The sequence below is a fragment of the Scatophagus argus genome, chromosome 7 (genome assembly GCF_020382885.2).
Source record: "Scatophagus argus isolate fScaArg1 chromosome 7, fScaArg1.pri, whole genome shotgun sequence".
Lineage (NCBI taxonomy): Eukaryota > Metazoa > Chordata > Actinopteri > Scatophagidae > Scatophagus > Scatophagus argus.
In genome coordinates, this window is record NC_058499.1 from 2530001 (window position 1) to 2557451 (window position 27451).

The 27451-nt window shown below is 43.0% G+C and overlaps 2 protein-coding genes across 7 annotated transcripts in view; both read right to left on the bottom strand.

Annotated features, from left to right (window-relative positions):
* Positions 1-10898, bottom strand: part of LOC124061365 (suppressor of tumorigenicity 7 protein homolog) — a 42687-nt gene extending 31789 nt beyond the window's left edge. For 3 of the 6 annotated variants that reach the window (XM_046393095.1, XM_046393090.1, XM_046393088.1), the window contains exon 1: positions 9808-10058. The gene's annotated coding sequence lies outside the window, so the exon portion shown is untranslated. Of the gene's footprint in view, positions 1-9807; positions 10059-10707 lie in introns of those variants that run through there. The other 3 variants (XM_046393089.1, XM_046393091.1, XM_046393094.1) reach the window with 3 other exon arrangements.
* Positions 10899-11061: 163 nt separating this feature from the next.
* On the bottom strand, positions 11062-26871 carry LOC124061368 (F-actin-capping protein subunit alpha-2). The gene is made up of 10 exons (XM_046393097.1): positions 26724-26871; positions 17382-17445; positions 15854-15905; positions 15578-15641; positions 14467-14673; positions 13833-13912; positions 13009-13087; positions 12673-12744; positions 12396-12458; positions 11062-12224 (listed from the first exon to the last, which is right to left on the bottom strand). Exons 1-10 carry the CDS (start codon positions 26760-26762, stop codon positions 12084-12086), a joined length of 861 nt encoding a protein of 286 aa, XP_046249053.1. The 5' UTR covers positions 26763-26871; the 3' UTR covers positions 11062-12083.
* Between the last annotated feature and the right edge of the window lie 580 nt (positions 26872-27451).

Sequence of the window (27451 nt, forward strand, 5' to 3'; positions counted from 1 at the left end):
ATGCAGCAAAACGTTTGTATTGCTGCTGCACTACCTGTCAATGCAGCGCCTGCCAAAACCACCACATGCTTCACAGAGGAAACACATGTAGTAACAACCAGCACTCAGGAGTGCTCAAATTACTTGATTGGATTCAGAGAACTTTAAAGCTGAACAAACACCCACACAGCACCACATTTCCCTAATTCTTTGATCTAAACTAATGTAGTAACTGACTAAACTAAGTGGACATCTGGCAGCACAGACTGTGCTTTCAGACTCAGAGGGTACAGAGGTTTGAACACGCGAGTTCACATCCACTTTGACGGTACTTTTTTTTTTTATAAATAGCAGACAAATCACACAGGCTACGTCAATGTCTAAAATTCCTTATACGTTTACTTCATTCATTGTTTAGATCAGCAACGTGATATGTCACGAAGCGCTGCGGAACAGGAACAGAAAAAGCATCTCAACAGAGTGAAGAGCTCCTCACTGTCAACTTCAGCCTCCTTCTCTTCAGTCAAAGAGTGTTCGAGTCACACATGATCTGTGGTTACGCACCGCGGCGCCGGGCCCTGCTCGCACCGCCACACTGATAATTAGAACGCAGACCCGTTGCTGTAACAGCAGTGGAGCGCAGGTGAACACAGGTGAACGCAGGTGCTAACTGATTCAGACGATGAGCTACGGAACAATGCCGTCGTCCTGTGAACGTTCTACTTAAAACAGCGCTTCTCTCCGCCTCTCTTCAGTGGAACCGCATTCATGAGCCATTTATGCCTGAACAATGCACACCTCACCCCGCCCCCGCTTCCATCACAAAGTACCACCCCGAAAAAGCATCTCCTCCTGGTTGCTAGGAAACTGAAAATAAGCGTGAGAGGAGTGTGTGGCCATCCTTCAGCAAGAGGAAAAATGAGATGAATAAAAGAGGAGGAGGAGGAGGACAGGCCAAGCGGAGATGATAGGCAAGACTTGATGTTGGTACAAGTGTGCTGATAATGACGTCACATCAAAAGAACAAACCTATTCAGTGTTGAAATATGCTATATGGTCAGTATGCCATCATATCATCGCATCCGTAGGTTACAAAGACTGACCACTGTTTGGCATCATATTCTAATAAGGAGGATATACCTACATATCCAACTCAGGGATCCAGGGAAGAAAAGGCCTTTTGCCCTTAGCCCGCTGTGTCTCATAAAAGTGACCAGTCCATTTCAACATTTCCCCAGCTTAACAGATTTTAGGACAAGGCGACAATCTCTAAATCACAGCCAGTTTCCCCACCAGCGATAACGTTAAGAGCTGTTAAACCACCCAGCCGGAGGCTCATTTGCCAGTGGCCAGTTCTAGCATTTAACTGGTGGTATCCTGATTTGAAGAGAATGAATTTACAGCGGTCAAAGCCGGCTACTGTGAAAAATGGATTGTGTCCACCACATCCACCGTGCAGACAACAGCAGGTATTGGCGGCCTTTTCAGAGGCAGACAATTACCTCCACCCTGTTTTCTTTTCAGAGGAACCAGAGTCTACCATAAAAGAAAGGTCACTGAGGCTTTGATTACGTCCACTGGGCCACAATTCAAACACAGAGGCATCACTCAGCTACCTGGGTCAGGAGGGCTGCTGACATCAACTGGTCAGAATGGGGAACTGACCATGAGTGAACAAATGCCTCCCTGTATCCTGGCTGGGCAGGGTTTCACTTATGAAAGTGAACTTTCTCCCTCATGCACGTCATCCAGTGAGAATGATTCTCATTTTGTTTGCAGATGTGATTGTCAGATAAACCTTAGCTCTTTTATTTGGATCTCTCATAAACATGTTTATCTGAAAACTCACAAGTGGTGTGGGAGGTCTGGATCTTCTAGACATTATAAAATATTAATTGCTCAAGTGCTTTTTTGCAATGTGTAACGGACAAGGTTCACAACAACACGTCCTCGTGTTTTAATGAAGCCTGGTTGTCTCTAGTGTCCTCTTTCCTGTGTCTTCCACTCAGGTTTCAAACACTGGGATTTCATCTTATGGGGACTTGTTTGGGTCCTTAGGGACGTTAATCAGAAATACGATGCGTCTAAAAATTTCTTTCAGGTTTTATATTACCAAAAACGTACTTTTTTTAACTGATTTTAGTATTTCTGATATTGAAAAACAGATATTTTGTACTGTGTGAGAGACATTAATCAGCGTCTTACACAACAGTCCATCCTGCTGCTGGTTTTCAGGAGCTGGGTTGGACCTGGCAGGTGGAGCTGGGTGTACAGATTACAGAAAATATGTGGGAGGAGATCTTTCTTCAACACTTACACGTGAACGTATCTGCTGTTGTCTATGACAACCAGTGAAATCAAATGAATTAGTAAATTGCAGTCTACTGGTCTGATGCATTTTTAATAATAATGTTAAAACCATATATCAACCCTGCAAACTGGGGCAAAGCCATCTATTGCAGAGGAAAGTCAAGGCTAAGTTTCCTTTATAAAAACATGCTTTAACAGAAATGGAAATGCACTGCTGTATGTTCGGCCTGACCAACATTCCCTGCACCACCAATAAATGGCCTCAAAGAAGAAAACCCACTCAAGTGAATGCTGCACATTTAATAAGAGACAAGGCCAGTGGGCTGTCACTTCTTCTTCAACAGTTCCTCTGAACGGTAGAACTAATCTGAAGGGATCCAGACAAGCTAAGCTCAGTCAGGGAGCATGAATTCATTTCTTTTATATCTCTATCGAGGGTACATCGGCTCAAGGACACATTCTCCTTTTCCCCACAGTGTCCTGCTTCATACTCACACAGTTCAGATGGTTGTATTGTGTCTACCTGCTCAGGGAACTACCATAACATCTCCTCCATACTGGTGTTTTTATTGCTGTGACAGCAGGACACGTGTTGGTTCTAAATCCTCTCTTCCTCCCAGTGTATTGGCGGTGACGTCCAGCCATCTCAAGTCCACCTTCTGTTGCAGAAGCACCCAACTCCAGCAGCAGTGACCATGCAGTCATTTTCATATGCACCACATTCATCAGTCTCTGACAACATGCCAAATTTGATGTCATAATGACTGTCCTTATGCCCATTTACACATGGGAGTATCCAGTTCCACTTGCACAACTGGGGCTTTTAATGCTTCAAACACAAGCCAAACAGTTTCATCACATGACAAATTACAGAAGTCAAGAAGACTTTCCTGTGCTCGCTGGGATGCTTCAGTTTAAGTACTAGGAGAAACATCTATAATACTACCCGTTTTTCATGGCTGATTCACAGAGTTCTGCGTTTAGTTCGGGGAAGCACAAACGGATTTGTTTATGATTTGAGAATTTCCCTATACCTCTATATGTCTCTGTTCCAGTAGCTAACAATCAGTAAGCTAACAGTGCAGATTATTTCCATGATTAAGGGATTAATTGCTTAGTCTATAAAATGTAAGTTTGGAGGAGGACTGAAACACTAGCAGCCGATACATAAAAACTGGCTAAAGCAAAAAGCTATAGCAGCACCAGCAAATACAACTTAAAGCCAAAGATGTAAAATAGTGCTATTATAAAACTTTGTCCTAAAAGTGATGAAATGTAACAGAACAGATGCGATGAGTGCTGCTCGTAGACTGTGTATGGCACTGAGCAGATTCTTGTTAATTTTATCATCCAGTTTGCATAGATTCAAATATGTGCAAATCTGCAGAGTCTTAAGCGCATTTCAATGCGAGCCACTGGACGTGTCATTCATCAAACTGTCTCCGTATGCAAAGTAGGAAGCCACGATGAGGAACAGAGGATGGGGAAATAACAACCACCCGACTGTGGCTGTTTACTAATCTCTTTGGCATGTAACCAACCACTGTGCACACTGGATTTTCCATTTTGTTACTGGGGCCAGCACCTGAAGTCAGTGTTGTGTTGTGTTGTGTTGTGTTGTGTTGTGTTGTGATGGAAGCATATGCTTTCATTCATTTGGCAGCTCTGCTGTTAAACTGCATTCCTCATTATTATTATATTTACGTGGTTAATATTGAAACTGTTTTATCAACCACAGGGGTTGTCATGCAGAGAGGCCACTTCACAAACAAACACAAAACAAGTGTCAAACACTTGTTAGCTGAGCTGATGAGCTGGTGCATTTGACTTTCAGTTTAATCACAAAATCTAATTACTTGCTCTGTTTCCTTTTACCCAAAATGATGATGACACAGATGACAAAATATTAAAAATCTCCCTCTAAATTCAGTCCAGCCCAGCCCCTTTTTCACAGTCCTCATCTCAACCCTCTTCATGTTTTCAAGTCTCTAAGGTTCTCCTCCTCTGCCTCTCGTTCTTATAGATCAGGTGTGGGAAACTGACACAGGATAAAGGCTTTCACCAGGACTCAGCTCATCGCTGCACTGCCGTGAGTTTCAGGGTGCTGACATAGCAGCCGTGACCTTTGCCTCACTTGGCCAGAGCCCTGACTGGTGGGTCAGATATTAGGAGAGCCAGCTGTGAGGGCTTTGGAGTGTTTGCCTTGAATTAAAGCTTTGGGTGCTTCAAGGTGCAAAAGTTAAAAGGGGCTCTGATCCAGGCTTTCTGATGTGGGTGTTCTGAAAGGGTACAGCTGATTGAATGCAGACAGAAAAGTTGAGAACAGACTTGGATTGTGAACTTCTTTCCAGGCAGATCAGAGCAGGGCACTGTGCCCTGTCAAAGGTAGGGCAGACATTTCTGGATGAGATCACGATACCAAAGCGGTGCAGAGGTTCTAAATAAAGGCCCCTGACCAGTCTGATCTGGATTTGTGATGAATGTGTGCTGTGTCTGGTGTCTGTGTGTGTCATATCATTCCGCTAACTCAGAGGGTTTCTATATATATATATTTTTTTTTTATTATTTGTACTGCACCTTGACTTGAGATTGGATTGTAACACTGAGGTCAGTGTTCAGTGTGATGTATGAAAATGTTTGTCTTTGAGTGATTTTCTCTCTCTCTCTCACACACACACACACACACACACTTCCTCCCAAGATCGGTTTGTAAGGGCATATGCAAACACTGCAATCGGATGTGGGACAAAACAAGCAGGCCGAGATCACTAAGAAAGGACAGTTTCAACGAGCTTCCAACAGAACCCTGGAGCAGTTCATTTGTGCTGTGGAACCAGCATTTAGCCATGGTACATTTTAGCACACTCTCAAAAGCTAATGTATGTATGTAAATCATTTGGTCAACTGCTGATAAAACTGCTGTCATTTCAGCAAGTCCATTAAAAAGAGTGTGAGGGGGGCTGTGTAGTAATCACCTCAAATTGTTTACACGACACCTCGTTTTCTTCCCCTCTCTACCTGTTAGTCAGTATTCATAAGATGTGGTCCATTTGCAGTCTATTTTGCACTAAGAAACTTTTAATTAATTTCCTTTCGGTTGCTTCAAAGAACTTAAAAATACACATCAGAAGCATTAAAAGTACAGCATAAACTTTTGTTTTGATTTCACCACATCGGTCCTGATGATGCAGGGTGACAATTGCCAAAACTGTTCAATCAACGAGCAACCAGTCTGCCTATTTAACTCCATGTTTACTCCTCTTGGTTCGTTTGTAAAGTCAGCATGGACTGGAACCAGACTAGAACTAAAATACAATAATTATGACTCCCACTCAGTCAGGACCAAATGAACCCAACTACCAGAGTGAAAACAGCCTCACTGAAATGTGTCTTATCAAAAAAGAAATAAATCTCTCAATCTGGACTGACCTTTCCATAGCACCGAGGCTTCCCTGGCCCTTCCCAGGCTTGGAACCTTTTTTGCAGTGAAAAAGGCTGCAGGCAAAAAATAAAAAGAGTCTTCAAAGAGACTATAATTCTGATGCATGGATTCAATTCTCTGGGGAATATGAAGCCTGGGAAAAATGCCCTGCAGAATCTGTATGAACCCAGATACAAGTTATCATCAGTGGTCTGCAAGGCAGAGACTGCCAGCATTTTTCCACAAAATCATAAAAACACATCATACGCCATTTCTTCAATTACAGCGCTTCTCTGGCGGTCACTGAGGGCTGCTGGCAGTTGATATGGTACCTCAACTCGGTCCATAAATCTCTCTTTACGCTCCGACCTTTTGAGTCTTGTGGCTGTGCATCACAATTATAACGCTTATTCCAGCCTACAGGACCACTCCTTTTCAGCAACCGAGCCCAGAATGAAAACAGATGCAAATGTTAGCGTGAAAGTTTGTTGGATGACACGAAGCGAACTCTGCACAGTAAGCAAACAGGACGCAGATGTGCTGTTACAACCAATCCGTATCTCAACTGGCAAATCAAGTGTTTGATGGTCATGCAAGATGATGCAGTTTCTAACAGTGAGAACACACACACACACACACAGAGCGAGCTGCTCAGAGTGACTATCACATCTTTGTCAGAGATGGTGTTTTCAATGAGGTTTTCTTTTATGCAGTCCAGCAACTAGTCACGGGACTTAAAGATCACAAAATACACTAAGTGCATTACTGCGTCTACAAGTCACATGACTCGGTGATGGACTGTTTGAAAGGACACAGCCTCATACAGCACTCTGACAGAGGCAAGACGGCTGAAAACTCGTGGATAAAGTGTGATGTGCCGATAAGAGCTGCGTGACACTTTCTGTTCGACAGCAGCGCAATCAAAAATGCATTGAACGTACAAAATACAAACAACACACTCTCTCCTCAAATCTATCTGACCTAGTTTTCCATCTAAATGTGCTCAACATCTCACATCAAATTAAAATTTCAGACAGCAGTTGTTTAAATACCCCTACAGAAATCACAACGCATCGTTGGGTAGACACACGTTTTTCCACTGACAGCTCTGCCTAAGTAGGGCTGCAACATTTATTGTCACAATTAATCAATAAATTGTTTACAAAACGTCAGTGTCATCTCTGAATGCTTCTTTTGTTTAACCAACAGCCCAAAAACTCTGAGTCTTCACTTAAAATCTTGAATGACAAAGCAAATCCTTACATTGAAGCAACTGGAACCAGCAAATGTTGGACACGTTTTCTTGAAAAATAACTGAAAATCAAAATAGTTGGTAACTAATTTCCTGACCAATTGCTTAATCGACTTATCAGTGCAGCTCTGCAGCTGGCATTTCCTGAAAAGCAGAGACACAAAATGGGTTGGTAGGTGTGCAACAAACTGAAGGCAGCTTTGAAAGCAGCTCTGCATGTCGGCCTCTCACCCGTCACGCCACGAACTGAGCTCATTGTTCCCCAGAAGCCACTCGAGTGTCTCGCTGAGAAGAAGCAGAATATTTTGGTCCTTACAACCAACAGCAGCATAAGGCATATTTACTGACAAGTTTGTTTGTTTATTTAGTCATGTTATGTTTGGGGGAAGTTGGTTCTTGAATCAGAAGTGGGCCTTAAGTTACAAAAAGGTTGAGAAGCCCAAATGTAAGTAAAGTCTTGCTTTATTCCCCCGGGTGGACGTGTGTCTCTCCTGCTGTTTATTGAAGTTATTTGTAGATGGACAGACAGATACTTTATTGATCCTGAGGGAAATTCAAGATGTAGTCTCATGTCTTGATCACACTTGACTTTCAAAGTCATCACATCACTGTGCTGCTGGCAGACAGAAGACTACTGCAGGTGACCGCAGAGGAGTGTCTGCTGTCTTTGGCTGTAGCTCTCTGCACGAACCCCGGACACATCGCCGATACGACCAGGTGTTCAGCCTGCGAGGCGTCAGCGAGCTGTCGAATCGTGTCGTTGAAGAGGTTTCACATAGTGACAGAGCGACAGGAGTGAGTGCTGATCTGAACTGAGGCTTCTGTAGCTGGTCACATATCCCTTATTGGGGTATCAGGGCTACAGTCCTGGGCTACAATCCTGCATGAGGCATTTGTCTGCAACAAGACCAGGCAAGTTCTCTGAAAGACACCAAAAGTCATTCTGGGAAATGCAAGACACCACTAACGAAATCAAAATTAGAGGATGCAAGTTAGGAGAAAGTGGCTCATAAAACAAACTGCTGGCAGTTTTGCGGGGGAATCCCACAGTTCAACAATCACCTTTTCTTCCTCAGTACAGGGGGAGAGGGGAATTACAAACTAAATTACAGGGGGAGAGGGGAATTACAAAAAAACAAACAAAATGAGCCATAGCTTCTGGAGCTTCTGAGCTTGTAGAGCTTCTGACGTTCATGAGGAAGTGAGAGTATGTTATCAGAGCAAGTCATTGCTCTCAGTTTAAGATCTAAGGTCAGTCAGAGCACAGGAGCATCTGTGGCCTCTCAGTTCCATCCAGCATCCCACACAGAGGTTACCAGCATTAACATCTGCAGCAGAAAGCGCTTGCTGCATGTCATTAGTCAAATCTGATAAGGAAGGGGCCATGCTGAGACTAAACACCACAAAGGTCAAAAATGCTATTTTGGTTTTATAGTGTGGGAACACAGCAATAACTCTAATAATGCAGATCTGCCCATCCATGTCTGCATACACTTCACACAGTTCAGAGGGCCAAAAACTGGCATGTCAATGGTGCTGAATATTGCTGCATCCAAAAGGTTTCTGCCTTCTAAAAGGAGGTTTTTCCTCGCCACTGTCGCCAAGTGCTTCCTCAAGGGGGTTTTGTTGGATCTCTCTACAAATCAAATTATCAAATTAAAGAGTTTGATCTAGACCTGCTCTAACTGGAAAGTGTCATGAGACTGAGACAAACTGTTTGTGATTTGGCGCTATATAATTAAATTGAACTGAAATGAAAACGTTTTTGACTCACCAGCTTTTCACCCAAAATATCTAATTTGTTTCTGACACGTCTTCGACATTCTGAGTACGTTATATGATGTCACGAAAGCAGTTAATTTATTTTTCATTCTGCAGCAACGGGTTGCACCACAAACTGCTGTAGTTCCCTTACGCCACAACAGAAAAAAATATTCTCGTGGTGGTATCTGCTAACATTCGAAAGAATAAAAACAATGTTCCACGCATCCAGCACTTGTCAGACTGCTAGTTCAGAAGGCAACAGTGGCATACACACTGTACATTAACACCTTTCTGTGCAGGAAGTGTCAAGGTGAGGAGGGTGAGCAACACCAGTGCCACCTCAACCTCGGACTCCCAAGTCTAGACTTAAGACTGTTCACTTCCAACACATGCACACACTACAATTAAGACTCCTCAGTCAGCCATCGTGTGCTCTGAGGCTCTCCTGGCCTCTCTATGTTGGAGTCAGCTGGATTTCTGGAGGAGCAGGCTCGTCCATCTGCAGCACACAGTCACAGCAGACACACACCGCCGACTGAACCGCTGAGCCAACACTGACTGCCCAGCAGAGGTAAACACTCCAGGTCCACAGGGCGAACTCACTGGGGACTCGCATTTCTTTAAAACTCACTCGGGCTACGAGTTTTCTTTGCGTGCATCTTTCACAGAGGGACTTTCCCTCTGCGAGAAGACAGAAGACTTGGCAAACAGACAGGTTGAGGTCATAACACCAAGACACAAGTGACACCGTAAACTGTGGAGCACCAGATAAGAGAGTGCACTGACTCACAAAGGAGACCATTAAAAACAACAAAACGCTCTGCTCACTTGAGTTGGCTTATGGCTTAAGGAAATCTAACTACATGGTAACTCGGAACGTCCTCCTGGTGCTCTGATGTACATTTAACGCTAGCCACGCATGTTTCCAAACATGAGGATTTCCATTTAAACTTGGCTACGCGTTAGCCACAGACCTGCTAGCTAACCGCTAACTGGCTAATGTCTGCAAAACATTTTTAAAAACTTTTTAAAAGTGGAAACACTGAATGGCATAACGCGACGTGTGTGTGTGTGAGCTCACCTCAGTTTGTGTATGTGCGGAAGCCAGTTAAGTCCTTGTTCGTAGATAGCATTTCTTCCACCGGCACTTCAACATGTGTTAGTGTTCAGCAGCGGCGGACTGTGTGTAGACGTGTCTGCAAAGCCTGCTGGCTGACTCACGTTAGCTAACAGTTACCAGTTAGCCGCCGGCTCGCTAATCTGGACAGTTAGCTTCCGCCGTCTCAAGATGGCGCTGTCGCAAATTTACCTGCACCTCAAGGCAAGTTCAGCTAACGGCCATTCAAAATTGATTATATAATATTATAATTTGTCTACATAAAACATGAAAAAAACCCACATAGTTACACGACTGACCCAGGTAAGATTTCACAACAACGAGACGAGCGTTCGCAAGTGTCTGCCATATTTATTTATTTAAACGTCATGCTACTGCGCAGGCGCTGTTACTTTGCATCTCAGGTGTAGAGCAGAAGTTCCCATTAAAAGCTGTCAAACTGCGCCACTTCTCATTGTGCTGTCAAATTTCTACACAGGCTTTCTAAACAGCATTATGTGTGTGACACTCATGTGACCCAGGGAAGATACAGAAACTTCAGAAAAGTGAGCCTACCAGCCTAACAAGATGTCTATTAGGCACTGAGTAAAGCAGTACTTTACCATTCAAATCTGATAAACCATCTCTTATTTTGAAAGCAAGGTAATTATGATGTCCTTGGAATTCCTTAAACGATTTAAATAAAACCCCAAATCTACAGACTGGTACTTTGATTTTGGAGTGAACATGAACTGCAGTGCTCTCATGAGAGCGAGAACATAAAACCACAAAGTCTTGTCTCCTACAATTCCACATGTGGACACCTGAGAACGTTAACCGCTTGCTAATTATGGCCAGTCGTGATGCTTGGTACAAATGACTTACTGTGAAATGATGGGAGTCAAAGTGTGAAATGTAACCATCCTAATTAGTCCCTGCAGAATTTTTCTTCCAGTCTCCAGCATCAAAGGGATGTTTTAATTTCACTGTTGATGCCCTCCACTGATAACAGCTCAATGAGACAGTACATCTAAGGGCCGTAGAGGACACTGAAGCCTGTGTACTATCTAACAACTTCATCCCTTAGATCCTCTATTTTTAGTGCAGTGAATGGGTTAGATTAATGCACTGCAGGTGTGAGGACATTTAGCACCTCAAAGAACACTGACTTAAAAACTATTATTCTTTCATTTCTGCATCACAATAAGGCATATCACAAATTATGAGTGAGTCGGCAAATAGAAAATTTGTCATTTAATGCAACATAATTGTGACTGAATTACAATTAATCTCATGGAAATAAATCACCAAACTAACAGACAGGATGTTTCATACAGGTATATATTACAATGTGCCTTGTTATATAATACAGTCAGGTTCTGTTTTTTAATAAAAATAAGCACTGGAGGAGAAAGTGATACGTTTTGATTTATTCGTAAATTGGACATTATGCACATTACTTAGCGACTGATGACTTGTTAATTAAGCTTGTTAAGTGGTCACAGAACTCCCTGCGCTGAGTGAGAGTTCAAGTCAAAAAAAAAAAGTTCAAGTCAAAAAAACAAAACAAAAAAGGCGATTTAGTCAGGAGCACTGTGAGCTTAAGGACCCACATACAGGACAAACGGTGAGGGAAGTACCAAAAAGAGGGAACAAGAACATTGAGTGGCTGACAGTGGTGACTGCTTGTGCCGAAGATACCAGTCAATTAACACAAAAAAAAAGTTTTGTTTTTTTTTTCCTCGTTGACCTTATGGGACATTAACCGTGAAGGGAGTCGTTCTTTCTTAGCCAAATATCTGCGCTCTTTTGTTAATGTGGACAAAATTCTCCCAAAAATAATTTCACCATCATCGCAAATTCAAACCGTTTTTTTTTTTTTCAGCAGGTCAAATAAAAGGCGTGGTCTCACCGACACAATAAATATTGCACGTGTTATTATGCGTTTTATACGGATGTTTTTGCATACAAGTGTCCGCTCCCTTTCCTATGTCTTCTAATGTTTCCTCAAATTGTATTTTCCCAGATATTATCTTCATCTCAGGTTCAATATGGCAAAGCGTAAACGGTGTCTGTATAAAAACAACATAGCTTTGCCATAAGCAGACATCCAATGTGTAACGTGACATCTGGCTGTGAGACCAAACCTTTCTTTGTCCCCATTTCTCTAATTTCTGTACAAAGACAATACACCTATCCAGTCATGCAACGTTGTTTGGGAGGGGTTGGGAGGGAGTCGTCTGTTATGTTCTCCGTTGCTTTTAAGCGTTCTGCATCTCCTTGCCAATCTTGTAGCTCAGGATCTTGTTCCAATCGATCTTGGTGCGTGTCACAGGAAGCTGGCGGCGTAAGGCTTTGAAGGTAGTGTCCGACATGGTCTGGTAATTCTCGTTGATGGCCGTCTGGAAGGAACGACAGCGAGAGACAGAGAGGAGAGAAGAAGGGAGATATGAATATGTAGGATGATGGTTAGTCTTCAGTTAAAACTTTAAAATAGTCAAGATTAATGCACTGCAGTGTCATATGAGGCCTTCGTGTTCTCTGGGTGAAAGGATGGCCACATTTTGACATACCTGATAGTCGTTCTCTGCAGCTCCCATGATCTTAACAAACTCCTTAGCAGTTGAAGCCTCATTCTGAAAGACGACAAGGCATAATTCATTTCAAGAATAACAGGGAGAAGAAGTAATTCTTTCTGGGAACCCAAAACCTTACTGCTAATAATTAAACATAAGAATAAAACATCCCCAGGGAGGAGGTGGAGGGAGGAGGAGGTGGAGGGAGGAGGAGGTGCAATAAGTTCCCTCATCTGTTTGTGTGCATGTAAAATGTGGGTTTAGTTACACTTACAGAAATCGACATGGATTCCTGGACCTCTTTGTGGCTCACCAGCTGAACGTTGCCATCTTCATAGTAATGAACCTGGAAAAATTAAAGGTTTAGTTTCTTTTCACTGTGTAAATTCAATTCATTCTGCAACTCAAAACAATTTTAAAAAAAGGAGCAATACAAGCTGTGTGGGTGATGCAACAAAATCCTAAGGGCGCAATAAAAACACCCAATAAAAAAACAATACCAAGATGATAAACAGACTCCGTTTAATCAGTCACAGAAACCCCCTCAAAAAAAGTGAAACAATGCATGTAGAGTGTGACGAACCCTGTCTGCTACGTTTAAACTAAATACCTGGATTTTCATGATTCCGGCCACCTGAGTGGTGGAGGGGGAGATGGTAAACTTCCACTCTGACCTCCAGCGTCCATTCCTGTGGAGAGAGAAAGAGGAAAGGTTCAGTTTGTCCTGCACACACACTAATGAATTAGAAGACTATTAAAACACCTGCTTTGCAGCTAGCATCACCAGTGAGTGAGTGTCAGTGGGTGTTAATGTTGTTTCCAAAAACATTTCGTCTTTATCAGTGTTATTCCACCCCGCTGTTCATTCTTGTTTATTCACGTACAACATAGATGTTGAGTCAAAAATCAAAAAGGAAGAAATACTAGTGAATCTGTCAATTTCCCAAATCTGGCCTACAGGTTCTGCAGGTTCCTCATCACACCCATACATGGAACACACATACAGGAGCTGTGAGGTCATTACACCCAACAACCCGTAAGCCCAGCAAAACCCAGCAGCAAAGAGGATTGGTGCAGTTCTTATCCAATTAGATTAACCTGATCAGAAACAGCTCAGTAACGCTTATGAGGAGCAACAGTCTAACAGTTAAGTGCCATTTAAAGTAATGACTCTGAAGCGTCTTGTCCATATCAATCAGCAGTTCAGGCTTTATAGGCTTATTCAGCACTGGGAATTCTGCAAGCCCTGCTGGTCTTTTTGGGAAAGAAGTAGCCTGGCGTCTTTACTGCATCCCTAAACTGCAGAGGGTCCTCTTGAACCGAACAGTGTTGACATATCAAACGTCACAGTGATGTCACAGTGATGCAAAATGGAAAGACAGAGAATTTAAAGTTACACTGTAAATGAAGAAAGAGTAGAAAGAGCAAACATACCAGAAGTTTTTTGGTTGAAACTGATGGCACTCGATGCACACGATGATGGTTTGATGTCCGTCGATGGTTTTACCATAAATCTTAAGGGAGAAGAAAACAACATTTCACAGGTGAGATACTCACTTTCTCACATTGCTCTGTCTGCCACGTTTTCAAGTTCCGTTTTACTGCTGTATGTGTTAAACAGCTGAATAGCACTGGTTTGTGGTTTGCTTGTGGCTCCAAAATTAGCCTAATGCTGACCTGCAACTCAGAGGCTGCTATGAAAACACACAACAAGTTCAGCGGAAAAACATAAATGAGAAATCTGCAGTTGAGAACACTTCTGTGTCTGTAGTTCTGCTTTCTTCTTCATTATTTTGGCGTGTTTCTGGGCATCAGCCGGTGAGGGGCTGGACTGTAGGCTAAAAGTTTAGCGAGCAGGTTACATCGCTGTCTCCGTGGCTGTTTGATGTACGCTTCATCTGAATTCACACAAAATCTGACAATGGGGGTGTAAAAACAAAAACCACACTGACACTTCAAGAAAATAATAATACCTAGCGAGACCGAAAATTTCACTTTTGGGGGAGCTTTGTTCCTTCTAAATGACTAAAAGCACATCACTGTGGCTGTGCAGTAGGCGGGGACGTACGGTGCAGACTCCATTGGGATAGTGCTCCTTGACGTAGGCCCTGACGGCTGAGTCCACAGCGCTCCTCCAGCCCTCCACGGAGCCGTCGACGTCGTGGGGCCGGGGGTCGCTGGCCTCCTTCCTCAAGTGGTCGAACTTGAAGGAGATCTTGTTCTTGGGATCCAGGACCCGGCCATTCCCAAGGTCGCCGTGCTCTGTGATTAAGACCTGGAAGGAATGAAGAGAGTGTGAAATCAACAGCAAGAGGAAAGAAAACATGGAATGGAGCAAGACAGGATGAAAGAGAGACAGGCAGAAAGGTGAAGTGGACGGAGACGGACATGAATGAATAACAGAGTAACACAGAAAAGGAGTTTGGTGAAAAAGACGAGAACAATAAGAACAAGCTTTTGTGAAAAGGGAGAGAAAAATCAAGAGATGATAAAATGACAGAAAGAAAAACAGCAACAAATAAAAGTGGGCTGAGGACAAAGGAAGACACAAACACAGACGTCAGCCTCAACTTTCCATGTACTGTCTTCCTCCTCAACACTCAGCCTGCTGGGTATCAGACGGGGGAATTTCAACCCGTGATGTGGGAACAGAGGGACATGATGACATCTTTGCATAAGACACTGCAATCATTACTGAAGCTAACACACAGCCGTGTCAAATCACCGCCACGTTCAACCTTCATGGAAAAAACTCGCAGGCAGAGAGCACAGGGACACTAAAATAAAAGAGTAAAAGTGTTCGTGATGTCATTTCCTGTGGAAGCAAAGGAGAACACTGGGACGTGTTTGATCCTTTAATCCAATCCACCCTCTCTGATTTAAAGTCAACGAGACCAGTATGTTAGCGCAATAATAATGAAAACTGAAAAGGCCTGTTGCTTCATCTGCTTCCATGACGCTGCTGGTCTTTTGTTGTCTCTAACATTAACATTTATGAAACACACTCATATAACTACGCTGTTATATGAAAAGTGCTGTGCCAAATAGGCAGGGTGGTGTGGAGAGTGTGGGGAGCCACAGCAATGAGTGGGAGAAACAGTCAGCAGATTCAGAGCCACCATGTCACCCCGTGTCATTCAGCCTCTGATCTGTCCGTCCGAGCTGAACCATCAACTCACCTGTTCTTCGTAGCCCTCGACTTTCACCGGAGTAAACTGGTCCAAGTTGTACTGCGCAAACGCACTGCAAAGAGAGAAAGAGACCAAAAGGTACTCCTTATACTTCAGCCTGAGGATTTTCAGATTTTCTCTTTGCTTTGCTTTAAAAACTAGACAAAGATGGGATTGCTTTTCAATAAAAAAAATAATAATAATATGCAGAGTGACAAATGTTTCTCTTCATACTTTAAAGCCTTCCTACAAATTTGAAAAACCTGAACACTGTGCAGGACTCACTTTGCAGCACCTTCCCTGAGAAGATTGTCATTGTTGAGCAGCAATCGCACATCTGGAGAGACAAAATGTTGAGATAATGAGAAAGGACAACGCAGAAGACAGGAGAGAAAGAACACGGGTACAGCAGATTAACACCACAACACAAAAGACAAAGCTGCCTGCAGTCAGTCTTTACAGCATTTACGCCGGGGAAGTGAAGCAGACACGGTAAATTAACTCAGTGGAAAAGGCGGTAAAATCACCCAGAGATGAAAGGGGACTGAGCGGTAAGAGGGGACTGTGTTTTAGTGTGTGTGGCTGTCAGGCTGTGATAAGAGAGCAGACAGACAGCCCGCCGGCGCTCCGCCGAGGTGACGACATTCACTGAGGCCGGGCGACGTTCTAACGATGCCAAAACACATACAAACAGTCTCTCTCAAGGCGCACTGATCAAACAGTGTGGTGTCAACGCCGGCGCTGCAGGGTGGGCTACAATTTGGCCGAGCCATCATAGTCTCGTTTTGCTCTCTGAGTGGCTACAGCGGTGTGAGGTAATATGAACAGAAGCAGAGAGCGCTGTGAAAATTAGCTACATTTTTTAACATTAAACCATCACCCTTTGGCAGTACAAGATTACTTTCAGTAATCAGCAGTCAGCGCTTTTCTGACAAACACTGAAGAGGTGAAAAGCTTGTTTCCACACGGCAGAAGTGGGATCAGCCTGAATCAACTCTACCCTACAAGCTCTTGGGCGTTTGCAACTGCAGCAGTCAGCGCGTCTATTTGCATCCACCTCCAGTGACAAAAATAACCTTATGGTTCTACTGCCAAGGGTCACTGAACTTGCAAAAAGAAAATACTAAAAGTTTGTGGAGTCAAAGTGCGAGCCAACACAAGGACAACTGAAAAAATGTTGACTTGTCACTGCATGAAAAGCGTAGATGCAAATAATAACATTAACAATGGCTTCATTCCATTTCAGTGTTCAGCGAGTCATGGCATGAGCATGAGCTGGCATCGAATCAGGGTCCCGGCAGTGGAACTGAAATGGAACGCAGCCTCTATCAACATTATTAGTTACGCCTGCCTTTAACAAGTAAAGGGTCTATTCCATCCGTTTAAGGTTGGTGCACGAGCCTCAGACTGAACGCTCTGAACACAGTATATTGAGGTCATGACAGGTTAACGAGCTGCTCCTCACGAGGGAGGATGGGAGATTAAATAGACAAGAGTCAATGGGGTCTACATTTTCTAAAACTGCATGCAATCCAAGTAAATAAAATATATTTAATTCATCCATGTGACAAAACATGAATCTGTTCACATCACCTTTAAAAAAGTTAATTACGACTTAACAAAGGCTAACTACACGATGTTTTAAAGGGCTTTCTATGTAATGCTCGCAGATGCTGGGAGCGGTATTAGAGGGAAGAGGAGATGCTGACCACAGGCACATCCGAACAGAGCCTGTTCTGAGCAATAACATAAAAAAACTGTACTTTTTCACATGTTGAAACATTATATGGAGGAAGAGGAACAGAGCAGTCACCATTGAAAACTTCGTTGAACTCTCCTGGCGGGGCATGGATGACAAAGTTAGCTGCTATGCGTACCTAAAGACAGAAAAAGAAGGTATACAAGTTAAAATGATGACTCAATCTCCATTACATGCTGTCAGAAAAAACACGAGGTATTTAAGTTGTATTTTGTACTTTGTATTTTGTCAATCATCACTATTTCCACCAAGAAAAACAGTTGTTTTTAATCACAGGATGAAGCTCTGATTCCTTTCTAAGTCAGCTGAAGTCCTTTTTTTTTTTTTTTTTTGGCTCACCTTATTTCTGCACTCACTGCAAGGGCGCCACTTCACGGTGTAAAATTCACACCGTGAACACAGAACACGTACGCATATGCGAGGTGGCCAACAGAGGGGGTGGTGTTACTGTGTCACTGGTGTTTAGGGTGGAGTGAGGCCCTTCAGTGTCTCTCTCAGTCTACAGAGCATCTGAACAGTCATTTTTCCCCTTCCTCACTCTTCGTCTGCTGCTGCTGCACCACAACACTTCCTGTTCCCAGGTCACATGTCAAACAGCCAGCGAGGCAGCGGCCCCTCCCTCCCCCGCATGGTTTACAACCATATAAGGACATAAAAATGTGCTGAGGACTCTAGTACACATTCTCTCTCTCGCCCTACCTCTACTTTTCTCCACCTCTCTCTACTACTGGCAGGGTGCAATGGCTCATCCTGCCCCCCCCAGTCTCACAAGTTAGCATAACAGGGGAGGTGTTCATATACGTGTGTGTGTGTCTGTCCCCCGGGCCCTTATTAGCAGTGTGTGTATACAAGTGCTCTGGCACTGGTGCAGGGCTGCAGATTGATTCTTGCTAATGAGCGACGCGCTGAGAGAAAGGAAAGCACTTGGGGAGCAACATGTATGTGTGTGTGTGTGTGTGTGTGTGTGTGTGTGTGTGTGTGTGTGTGTGTTTGTATGATGCTGAGATCAAAGCTAGCTGTGTTAGGCTAATCCTCTGTCATAAGATCATCATGACCCACTTATGTTGATTCATCTACAATTCAAAACACAATTGAGGTGTGTGTGCGCGACACACACTTCTGTTAAACAGCTGGTGGAAAATTGTGTTTGTTTGTGTTTGTGACTTGAAATCCCTGTGGCAGGGATAATTTGCATCGGGTCTCCCTTGTTATTCTGGATGGCAGTGTGAACAGAGTTCCACATGCAGAGCGCATCTCTCAGACCAGTTCCTGAGAGCAGGTTTATATATTACTGGACCAGTTTTTATCCAGATCAGTTATCTGATCAGATCTGTACTTTGTACTTAGTTGCACCCCATCACTGATTATTCTAAATTCTGACTAAGATTTTCTTTTCACTCGAAAAGTGAATTGGTTCCAAATATCGATCACTAATAATCGATATACAGTACTTTATGAGCCTTAGTCCAGAAAACGAAACTGAAAACTGTCATCTCCAGAGGTTGGATCAGTTAGAATGAGGTTTTTTTTCATGATCTAAACCGATTTGGATCAGTGAATGCTCCTCAGTCTGGATCAACTTGTCTACACATGCCAATAATTTCATCACGGTCCATGTTAACACCACAGATCAAGCACAAAGTTCTAAGTTTTAATTCTTGGTCAAACAAACAAAGCAATTTGATCACAACAACAGAACTTTTTTGTTCCCACATTTCATAAACTAAATTGATTATTCAGAAAAGTAAGGAAATAATCAAATAGACATCAGCTACAGAGATAAATGTCCCTCGCCAAAAAAAATAAATAAATATACTCAAGTCAAAACTCTGAATTTTACCAGGTAATGAAGGTACAGTATGGTAGCATCAAACAGTTGATAAATACAAGAACTGCTGTATTACTTCAATCTTGTCACTTTTATCATTTATAAGTGTGTGCAAATGACAAGATAAACACAAAAATTTGACCTTTCTTTATCAACAAAGTCTATTAATAAAGTTCAAAGTCAACAGGACCAGCGTAGTCACTGCTGGACATTTGGTGGACAGCCTCAGTCAGTAATCACAGCATTGCACGTCGCTTTTAAATGTTTTTCTGGATGTGTCTTGTCTTACTGTTGTACTGTAACATAATACTGTAATGATGGAGATAAATCCATTTTCTGAAGCTTTTATCTCAGGCTAACCTGGCATGCCCTTGGCCCTTTACAGGTAGCCAGTTTATTACAGCGCTAACACACACATACACACACAGAAAGACAAACACAGCCACACCTAGCACACGGGGGAATTTATTTTCCACTTCACCTGCCTGCATCAGAGTTGGCCACTATAATGACATTTCAGATATTTTTGTTCATCCCAGCAAGATTAAAGGTCTGGCATAAAAACTGATTTCAACACAATAAACACTGGCTTAAATAACACCTACCACAGACTTTATTTAAGTCCTACTGTGAACAACTGTGTGACCTGGCACCATTAACTGTGTAGCGCCTACAGCTAGGGAGAGACCCGTTAAGACTCCAAAGGAACAAACCGGAATGGGATTATAATCACACCTGACAGCAAAAACATGCTAAAGAGTTATAGAGTGCACAGAGAGGAGATGCAGCTAAGGGAATTTAATGTGGTTTAAAATGAATGACTGGCAGGAGGAAGAGAGGAGAGGAGGAGGGGCATTAACTGTTAAAAGCTAGTTAAAAGCAGTGTAATACTTCCTCTTCCTCAACGAACCTCAAACTGGTTCTACTAATGCATGGAGACACCAGCCAACATCCTCCTATGACTGTACAGGAATGACTCCTGCACAGAAAAACACTCATGTTTCTTCTTTTCTTGCAGATTATTCACATGTTAAACATTATCCCTCTGTGGTCCCAGTGATGTGTTAAATAAAACACCAGTTCAGAGTTATGGCTTTAACCATTTTTGCTTTATGATCTGAGGAATTAATGTAATGCTGGAGTGATTTTTAATTTGCTGTTGGACAGCAAGACGCTACAGCAAGTGAAACCGCAAAACCTACCGTGCACACTGGAGGAAGTGTTCTGCTCTGTGCACTACATTAACAGCATTCAACGGCAAATAATAACTTCAGAGCAAACGTTTACAGGTATTTACTACAGAACAGCACTGTGAATACTGAGCTGCAAGGTTAAGCGGTGCTTCCGATGGCAGTCTGCTACGCTGGGACACAGGCCACTGGGACACTCTGGAGCTCAGAGACGTAGTGTTGAGCACCGACTGCCACTGTGGCAAAAGGAGGGCCGAGCTCAAGGCGCAGATTCTCGGGTGGGAATTTTATTCACCAAATGAGGTCTTTGTGCTTACTGTGTTATCAGTTAAAATTCTCTAAGGTATTGCCAACTGTGTCAAGGCCAAAATGCTGTTGACAAACCTTTAATCCATGGACTCTGTGAGCAGATTTAATACTAAAACAATGCAGACAGAGAGAATCATCACTGGAGTGGTTGCATATCACAGAGCAACCAGAGTCATCTCATCGTCTGGGTAAGATGTAGACTTTAAAATGAATTCATTAGTTTTGTGTTTAGGTGAAGTTTCACAGTTCTGGAAGAGAAATAAATAAATAACCACATTTGCATTAACAACTCAGCTTTGTGCAGCTGTGGACTAACCGCACTTTGGTCATTTCAAGATTTTGTCATCATGATCTTGGACAAAGTCTTGCTTTTGCTAGAAATAAGGGCTTTTTATCTTCCGTAGTCAATTATGTTATCTTTCTAAGGACTGGGGGGTGGGGTCCGAGGAGCTGGTGTGAGCTGGAATAATAACACTGCCTAAAAAACACAAAGAACATGGGACACAGGCACCCCCTGTGGTGTGGGATCCTTGTGTCTTTGTGCACTCTTGGCCTACACACCAGCTGGTCTCTTTCCTTTCAACTTGCTCACTGTATGTTCATCCTCATATTACCCAGCAACCCCTCCTTTCCTTGCAACAGTCACTCCCACTGTACTATCCCAATAGCCACTCCACCCTCTGATGGAGCACCCTTTCCTAATCCCTAACGACACCCACAGACACCAAAACCACATTTATCCTAATCCAGGCATCAAAATCGCCTTATCTTGCCAATCCAGACCCAGGAAAATGATGATAATGGTAAAAAAAAGCACAGCAGGAATAAACCGAGGCAATATTTTGGCCCGCTGGCACTTTAAGCTGAATCATCTCCCCGAGTCTGATGCCCTTCCCTGGCATGCCTCCATTTAAATATCATAGATGGAAAGGAGAAAGCACATCCTGGACACTTAAAATGCTCCAGAAGAGACAGGGCCAATCTTTGAGGAAATACAGTCTGATAGGGGTGAATATTGGGGGTTGGGTGATGCACTGGCGTGTGGGTGCAATAATTTATGAATATTTAGCCTACAGCGTGATGACTGAGTGAGGAGGACGATTGTTTGGCAGCCTCAGGCTAAATGGAAATCTTCCTCTGCTCATCAAAAATGAGGAGGTGGCGGCTGGTCAGCTCAAGATTAAATTGAAGAAATGAGGGCCGATTTGTGATGCTGGACATTAATAACGCCAGAGGCAGAAGTTTGTCGCTTTATGGAAGGGAGTTTACAGACAGTAAAGATTATGACTTTTTTTTTTCATTGATACCAACATAATATTCTCTCAAGGTAACACAAAGTCACCAGCTCTACTGCCTTAGCTGGGCGTTCACATATCGTACCAGTGATGGTTCAAGTTGGCAAAACAGCATTACCAAGTTTCCAAACTGATTTCCTTGCTTACAGGTAGCCTCCATTCTCAGTTAATCTCAGTAGAGTATTAAAGTTAACTTGTAGACACTTCATAGTGAAGATTTTATCACCTGTAATTTCTTTGCAAAAACATATTTTCAGATTACTGGACGAACTGAAGGTGACTAAAGCTGTCTTGTCTGATTTGGATAGGCATGTTTATCACCTTCAGCCTACATCTCAATGACTTCCCCTTACACTGTCAGTAAAGCTAGTATCATTTTACCTGAAGCAGCCAGCAATGCAATATGTGGAATATCGCCGGCTTGCATTACCATCTCAAGTATGCAGAAAGCTTAGTGTAAAGCCACTGGTGTTAACAAATCAACATTTAGTATTTTATAGGAAACCTCTGGATCAACCAAGGGTGTAATCTGGTTTCAAGCTCCATTTTTTAAAAGAGTTTCTCAGGCTTCTAATAACATCAACAAAAGTAACATTTCCAACAGCAATCCTCTGGAAAGAAAGAGGCGAGACTGTCTGGCCAAAGAAAAACCAGGGAGGCTCCAGCTTGTTCTAATCCTTAAACGGTGCACCAGTTTGGGTCTTTCAAGGCGTGGTTCTCTACCTGAAAAGCATGCATAGTTCCTCCCTCATCTGCAGATCTGTTGCACTGCAGCAGCAGGCACGTACAGACAGCACTCCTCCGTCATCACATTCTTCACTTTAAGTGAGATGCCACTAAGTTTTCAGCATTTATCTATGCTATACCCATGTGGTCTGAGATAGCTGTTCACAAGCCGAGCACTGGGACACGAACAGAGCCGCCGGAAGTTTCCAGTGGATTTCCACTTAAACAAGGGAAAAGGGAGGTTTCTTTATGACCCTTCTACACACCAGCTGGGGGAAAAACTTCTTTCAAATGCAGTGCTGTGGTCTACGAAAGCTAAAGATTATTTTAATCATTACCATTTGCCAGTTCAGTGCTAAAATCATTATATAATCATCAAAATGGTCAGTAATCTAGCATGCATTTAAAAACAAATCCCATCATCATCATCATCTCACTATCTACAAACAAGATAATAAAAGACAAATCAGAGATTGTGCACAATTAGAAGTAGTTTGGCGCCAATGGGACCGCCCACCTTCACCAACCCAAGTGAGCGAGTGTCTCGTGAGGTCAAAATGCAATGCAACAAGTGCTGAGAGAAAGCTGCTTCCTCCATTGCAATATCAGGCAGCTCACAAAATAAAAATCACTCCCAATCTCCCTGCTTGAAATTATTGGCCTTTAAAAGTCCAATATCACTCACACAGTAAAACATAACCAAATTTACAACTGATCACATCAGCATGACTATGAATAGATATATTATTAACAGTTCCTCAACCCCCCCACATCAGTGTAGTGTTCAGCAGAGTCAGATCTATAAATATACCATCTTACTTCTCCTGTCAAATATAAGCCTTTTTTTTCCCTTCTTACCAAACAAGATTATGTATTCTTACCAAACCACCCATCTCAAGGAGACTGAATTGACAACAAGTCAAACATATAACCAAGTCCAGCTGCATTCGATTTAATCTCCTTGAGATAGCTCGGAGCTGGATAAATGAAAATATCCACAGACATCTTACCAAACCACTTTTTTTCTGAAACAGGAACCACAGCACAGATGGGAGTCTCTATCCAAACACATTACAGCTTCTCCAAGGACAGAAAAAACTCTACCTTGTCTAAAGACACAGCGTAGACCACTCAATGGAGGCATACGCTACAGCAAAACACGGTGGGCAGTTGCCACTTGCTTACACGTTTAGCATGTGTGTAGTGGGTTTGTTTACTCTGTTGATCAGGTTGCCATGTACCAGACCTGTATTTCAGATCTTTCGTTACAGTGACAAACAATCGCTTTGACAGGTAAAAATAATCAAGTGCTCGGTTTCTGGCCCTGGTACCTGCCCGGGCACTTATGTAACTGCGAACCCAACTGTGAACACATTGAGAAATTGCAGTTTCCTGCAAAGCTTGTGTGTGGCTTCTGTGCTGTAATCAGGAAGTTCGCAGGCCAGCCACTGACTCAAAAAAGGAGCACTTGGTGTCTGTGACGAGATTCTTCTCACTGTTCAATCATTTACAAACAGAGAAGACTTGAGTAATTCCTAATTAGGGCACTTTCAGGTCTTTTTTTTGGAATAGCAAAGTTACGCTGACAACCACAACAGCAACAGGACCGGAGTTTCTCAGTCTCCTGGGACACATTTAAGGAAGCATTTTACACAGACAAACTCAAAACTATTTATCATATCTGACACAGACACAGTCCTCTGATGAAAAACAAATGTCTCGGGTTGACTATGCTAAAGCCGCTTATCAAAATGGTGTCTCCAAGCTGCTGCTTCTGAAATAAACAGCCATCACAGTAATGTCAGGTCAGAGCAAGTTAGAAGCAAGCTTGCATATTTGTCATTAAACGTGGGAAAGTACCATCAGCTGAGCAAGTACTACGAGAATCTGGCAGCAGATGATCGTTATGTCCGCTCAACCGTTCTCTGGCAGGCCACCAAACATCATTTGGAGATTTTCTGGTCAGTGAAAGAGTTGCTCAAATGAACTAGTGAATTTTGGAAACTATTGCCTCATGTCACAGTGTTAAGTAGATGAAAATGCTCATTTGCTCCCTTTGCAGTTTTTGTCTGAGCTGCACGACACATACTGAGAGCAGATGGCTGACTGCTTTGAGCTGATGCACCGGAGAGACGGCCTCAAAGAACAAAATGCAACCGTGGTGCTTGTTGTGGACATGCTGTGTTTTTAAAAGCACAACATGCAGTGGATGGATGCATAATGTAACACACAGAACGGCCTCCACCAGCTGTGCCTTGTTCTCTCCCAGTCAGCCTGGCAGGTCGCCAGCCATCATTCTTCCAGCTCAACAAAAATCAAACTGTCTGGCCACACAGCAAAAGTGACTTGACAATTGTGAAAACCAATGCGGTCAAGCGATGAAAACAGCTCCCATTCACAGCTTCACATCGATGGCACATGCCCGAAAAAAACAGCGTGTCTAATATGTTACAAAAATCACAAGGTGACCACAGCCACCACCACCACACCCTGGTCCTGTTAAGAAATGCTTCACTAACAGCTGATGAATCTGTGTTGATGAGCATGACTCAGTCACACCCGGGTCTCAATGAGCTGCCTAAACTCTAAAAAACTCCTGACTCAGGCTGACATGGAACACAACAAAATGAAACCAGGCCTTGTTCTACTTCTGAATAGTGCAGTGCATAAGCTGCAGAGCAGCAACTGAAAAGTTCACTACCTATTATTGAGAAGAAAGCTCATAATAGGTTACTGTGATATTAACAAGCGTGGTTGGAATTTCGACAGCAAGCCCAGGACATGCACAACACAGCGCATCAGGTGCACATAAACAAACCTCCATGTGTGTAAACCAATTAAGGTAACCGACAGGCTGGGGCAATGGCTGGTTTTAAGTATTTACTCATATACTGGCTATTTATGCATTTAGTCATTCAGTTATTCAATTTAAAAAACAGCTAAAATGTTAAATGAACATCACAAGCAATCTCGCAAAAGTTTGACCAACACTGACAAAACCAAAAATAAACAACCAAAGTATCAATTAATTGTTACTTTGGTTCAGCAGCAGTGCTCCCAACAGCACACCGATGTGCCTAACCAAAAGGCAAAAGGCAGGCGAATCTACAAAACCAAATCAACCCGTTTAGCAGCACATTAAAATAAAAAGCAGGTGGGATTCATGCAGACAGCTCAGACACACTTATGGTGTCTCAGGACACTGACTGTGTGTGCGTGTTCTCTAAATCAAATGGGAGAATGAACAATGCCAGTGTAATGGGATAGAAAACCTGCTTACAGTGTGAGCTTAACTGCCTCATTTGCATAACAGTGCGCGGTTACACCGTTTATAGAGGAATGAAGCACTTGTGACCTGTCGTTTCTCAGTGTTATGTGTTGGGAGGTTTGTTTGTTTTTATTCTTCTTCTTCTTAACTGGAGCTCAATCCCCACACCTTTTCACTCACTGAGTCGCTACTTATCACAGGTACACTGAAGCTAGCTTGCCGAGTGCCTGCGGTTCCTGTCATGCGGACAACCAAACCCTGCGCCGCCTAAAACAATCCGACAACCTACTGCCCCCATTATTTTAGTGTAACGACAGAATAACGGCGAACATCAAACAGCGAAAAGGGCGTGTTAGTAAGTCTAGCTGTCTGTTAGCAGGCTGCGGCTATCATGCTAAACTATCTAGCTAGCGGTGTTTGGTGTATGAAAACTTCCACAACACAAGCAGACAGAAACACGGGGGAGAAACGACATCTCCACAAAACTAAAATGGTGCGGGAGGCAAGCTTGGGTGAAATTATAATATGTACACGGCTCCTATTTTGAGGCAGCACCGTACAAGGAGCCTCCGTTTCAAGATTCGCAAATGAGCGGAAGTTGAGCTAAAAATAATAAGAGCAGAAGCAGCAGCCGTTGTGCTGAGGCCGCGGGTTTTCTCCTAATTTAATTTACACCGAACGACGCCGGGATGAACAGGCAGACGGACTCGAGTGCACCTCAAAATTCGAGTGCTAACGCGCCCACATGGAGTTTATCTAGAGATGAAATTGTCATCTTACCTTTTCCTCGTCGGATAGCTGCTCCTCATGATCCGCCATCTTTTCTTCCGGCACCACCAGCTTGTCAGAGCCCCCTGACGTCACCACATGGGTGGATTCCCAGTTTGGTTCCGCGCGGTGCTTCTGACTGGTGCTCGGTCACCGTCTCTTCCTGTACTCACCGTGGCTGCAGTCCTGTGCTGTGGTTCTGGTCTGCATGAAGCTTATGTATCTGCATATATGTGATCTATTGCAGAATCAGTAACTGCACTGTTGGTTTTGCACACATGTTTAATTACTGCACACAGGTCCGGGATGATGTACTGTACTGCTTTCCAACTTATTCATTTGTAGATATTTTTTCTTCTTATTTGTATCCTGTTCCTATCATCACCTGGTATTTGTCTTTGGCTGATGTAATGCAATGTCTTCATCCTGCTCCGGAGATCAATAAATGAATAACCTTATCTAATCTTTTTGAATGGTGATCTTGTCCTTTTTTGTACAGCTTTTAGACATAAAGCAAGAGATGTTTGCCTGTGATTTGTAGTGTTTGTTTGGCTCTAATAGATTTACAGAGCAATCCTTCATCTTCAGCTGAGTCCTACCTGCTGAGGACCTTTGCTTAATACTCAGTTTTGCGGAATAATCACTGTAAGTTACGCAACTTGATTATTCCTTCTTTTGCAGATGCAGTCTGGCTGGGAACGCATGCTTTTTCACAGCAGTATATATAAATTATTTATTTT

Excerpts from the sequence above, each read along its gene's own strand:
- LOC124061368 (XM_046393097.1), bottom strand. The coding sequence starts at position 26,762 with ATGGCGGATCATGAGGAGCAGCTATCCGACGAGGAAAAG. Across the intron at positions 15,906-17,381 it reads GTTCAACGAAGTTTTCAATG|ATGTGCGATTGCTGCTCAAC; the intron begins GTGACTGCTCTG and ends TTGTCTCTCCAG. Across the intron at positions 14,674-15,577 it reads TCGAGGGCTACGAAGAACAG|GTCTTAATCACAGAGCACGG; the intron begins GTGAGTTGATGG and ends CATTCCTTCCAG.